Source organism: Lolium rigidum, chromosome 1 (assembly GCF_022539505.1).
Source record: "Lolium rigidum isolate FL_2022 chromosome 1, APGP_CSIRO_Lrig_0.1, whole genome shotgun sequence".
Taxonomy (NCBI): Eukaryota; Viridiplantae; Streptophyta; class Magnoliopsida; order Poales; family Poaceae; genus Lolium; species Lolium rigidum.
In genome coordinates, this window is record NC_061508.1 from 246,365,344 (window position 1) to 246,367,821 (window position 2,478).

Consider the following 2,478-nt stretch of genomic DNA (forward strand, 5'->3'; position numbering starts at 1 on the left):
ACCATGAATTTTGCAACCTAGATCCATTTTCACCTTTTTTACTTCAAAATATAATAAGAGCGCCAATTAAAGCAGGAGAATAATGAAGGTTTAGATAGAAGGCAAAAAATCCCGAAGTTGAGCTAAAGGATCTTCAGTGACTGACCACCTACATCTACCTACATCTTCAGTGAGGTTTATCATGCATCATCTATCAACTAAACCTAGTAAATCATTTATCATTGCAAACTCTTCACCCTAAAGAATTGGAGCAAGAAGCTTATCCAGCCATTTTCGACTGGCCGCTGCAAACAAACAAAAGCTCAAACATGTCAGGAGCATAGGACTTCCAATCCCCAATATTCCATTCCGCATGAGTGTCCCTCTGGACGACAAGTGTCCCCCTCCTATGATTATGATTAAGCATCACCAATAAAACCCTGAGGTCCAGCATGGCAATGTGCCCCATTGTACCACCGGTTAGGTGCTGCCAATATGAAACTGAGAGGAAAAAGAAAGAATACGGGCAGATTAGAGTAGGAAGGCAAAGCCAAAACCCCACCTCCAAATGGCGAGTCCCGTTTCGCCAAATGGCGAATCTCGTCGCGACGGCCAGGTCGGACCGCTTTGCATTGGACAGCCCAGAATTAACCACCTCGTCGTTCCAGCGAGCCTTGTAGTTGCAGGCTCGCTGTGCGCAGCTTCGAGTAGTATATAAGCATGGCCGATCACACAGAGCGCGATGGTGAGTAGAGTGCCCCCAATTCCAATTGCGTCCACCACTCCAAAACAAGAAGCAGAGCGCACGCCACCGCGCCGCACTTCGGCCCTTCTTGCGGCGGCGGCTGCTCCAAGAATGGGCGTCGTGGAGTGGACGCGGGGCCCGACGATCGGCAGGGGCTCCTCGGCCACCGTGTCGCTCGCCGTCGATCGCCTGACGGGCGAACTTCTGGCGGTGAAGTCCGTGGGCGCCGATCGGGCCGGCGAGCTCAAGAGGGAGCAGGGCATCCTGTCCGGCCTGAGCTCCCCCTACGTCGTACGCTGCCTTGCCTCGGAAGTATCAGCGTCGTCGGACGGCAGCGGCAGAGGCTACGACATGCTGATGGAGTACGCGCCCGGCGGATCGCTGGCCGACGAGATCAGGCGGCGCGGCGGGCGGTTCGAGGAGGAGGCCCTGATCCGGTGGCGCGCACGCGACATCCTGCGCGGGCTGGCGCACGCGCACGCGGCCGGGGTCGCGCACTGCGACGTCAAGGCCCGGAACGTGCTCATCGGCGCCGACGGCCTCGCCATGATCGCCGACTTCGGGTGCGCGCGGCGGGTGGGCGCCAGCGGCATTGCGGGCGAGAGGCTGGCGGGCACGCCGGCTTTCATGGCACCGGAGGCCGCGCGGGGCGAGGCGCATGGCCCGGCCGCGGATGTGTGGGCGCTCGGGTGCACGGTGATCGAGATGGCCACCGGCGCGGCGCCGTGGGCGCGGTTCCGTAGCTCTGTGGCGATGCTGCACCACGTCGCGTTCTCCGGTGAGGCGCCCGAGCTCCCGCGGTGGCTGTCGGAGGAAGGCAGGGACTTCCTGGGCAGGTGCCTGCTGCAGGACGCCGGGGAGCGGTGGACGGCGGAGCAGCTGCTCCAGCACGAGTTCTTGGCATTTGCCGCCGCGGTGTCGTCGTCCATCTCCGTGGCAGGGATCACCACCCAGAAGGGGATGTTCGTGTCCCCCAAGAGCGTCCTCGACCAGGCATTATGGGAGGAAGACGACGATGACACGACCGCGGACACCGTTACCGCCGGTCCCATCGACAGAGTCCGCGGCCTGGCCGCCGGTGCACCGAACTGGACCTGGGACGCGAGCTGGATCACGGTCCATTCCTCCGGCACGAGCAGCGACGACGAGGAGCTGGCAATGTACACAGATACCGACAGCGATTCCCCCGTCGGCGGCAGCAGCACCACATCGGTTGGGTCCTCGAACAGCCAGGCCTCACATGCCGATTGCGATCGTTACGATGACACGAGCAGCTGTAACGGGGAGCGGGGTGATTATGGTGATCACGGGATTAATGATTGTACATTTGCAATCACAAGCAATGGATTCTTTTCCGATATATTATTGTTCGACCCGGCTGGCTGTCCAATTTTACCTTTTCCCCTGCTGTTATAAGGGCATCTCCAACGGGCAACTGCCACGCGGACGCAAACGTGGTGCAAATATGCGGTGCGTTTGCGTTTCCGCAGATGCTATACGGTCACGCCGAACGTCTGCTCGCTTCCCGCACGGGTCCGCCTGGCAGCGACCCTGGCTCGATCGGCGCGAACTAAAGCAGAGCAACTGCCGGGGAGGTCAACCGCCAGAGTAGCAACCGTGCCGATCGACCCGTCAACCACCGGAATTGAGTGACATTCCCTCCTCCGGGCTCGGCGTGATAGAAGGTGTCGGCGTCTGACCAGAAATTTCCTCCTCCGGGCTCGCCGTGGCCGAAGGTACCGGTGGGCCGGAGC

General features: G+C 60.2%; 1 protein-coding gene across 1 annotated transcript; it reads left to right on the forward strand.

Moving 5' to 3' along the window:
* The first annotated feature begins 835 nt into the window (after positions 1-835).
* Positions 836-2,140, forward strand: LOC124657131 (mitogen-activated protein kinase kinase kinase 18-like). Its single transcript, XM_047195737.1, has one exon. The coding sequence runs from the start codon at positions 836-838 to the stop codon at positions 2,138-2,140; it is 1,305 nt and encodes a 434-aa protein (XP_047051693.1).
* Positions 2,141-2,478: the final 338 nt, after the last annotated feature.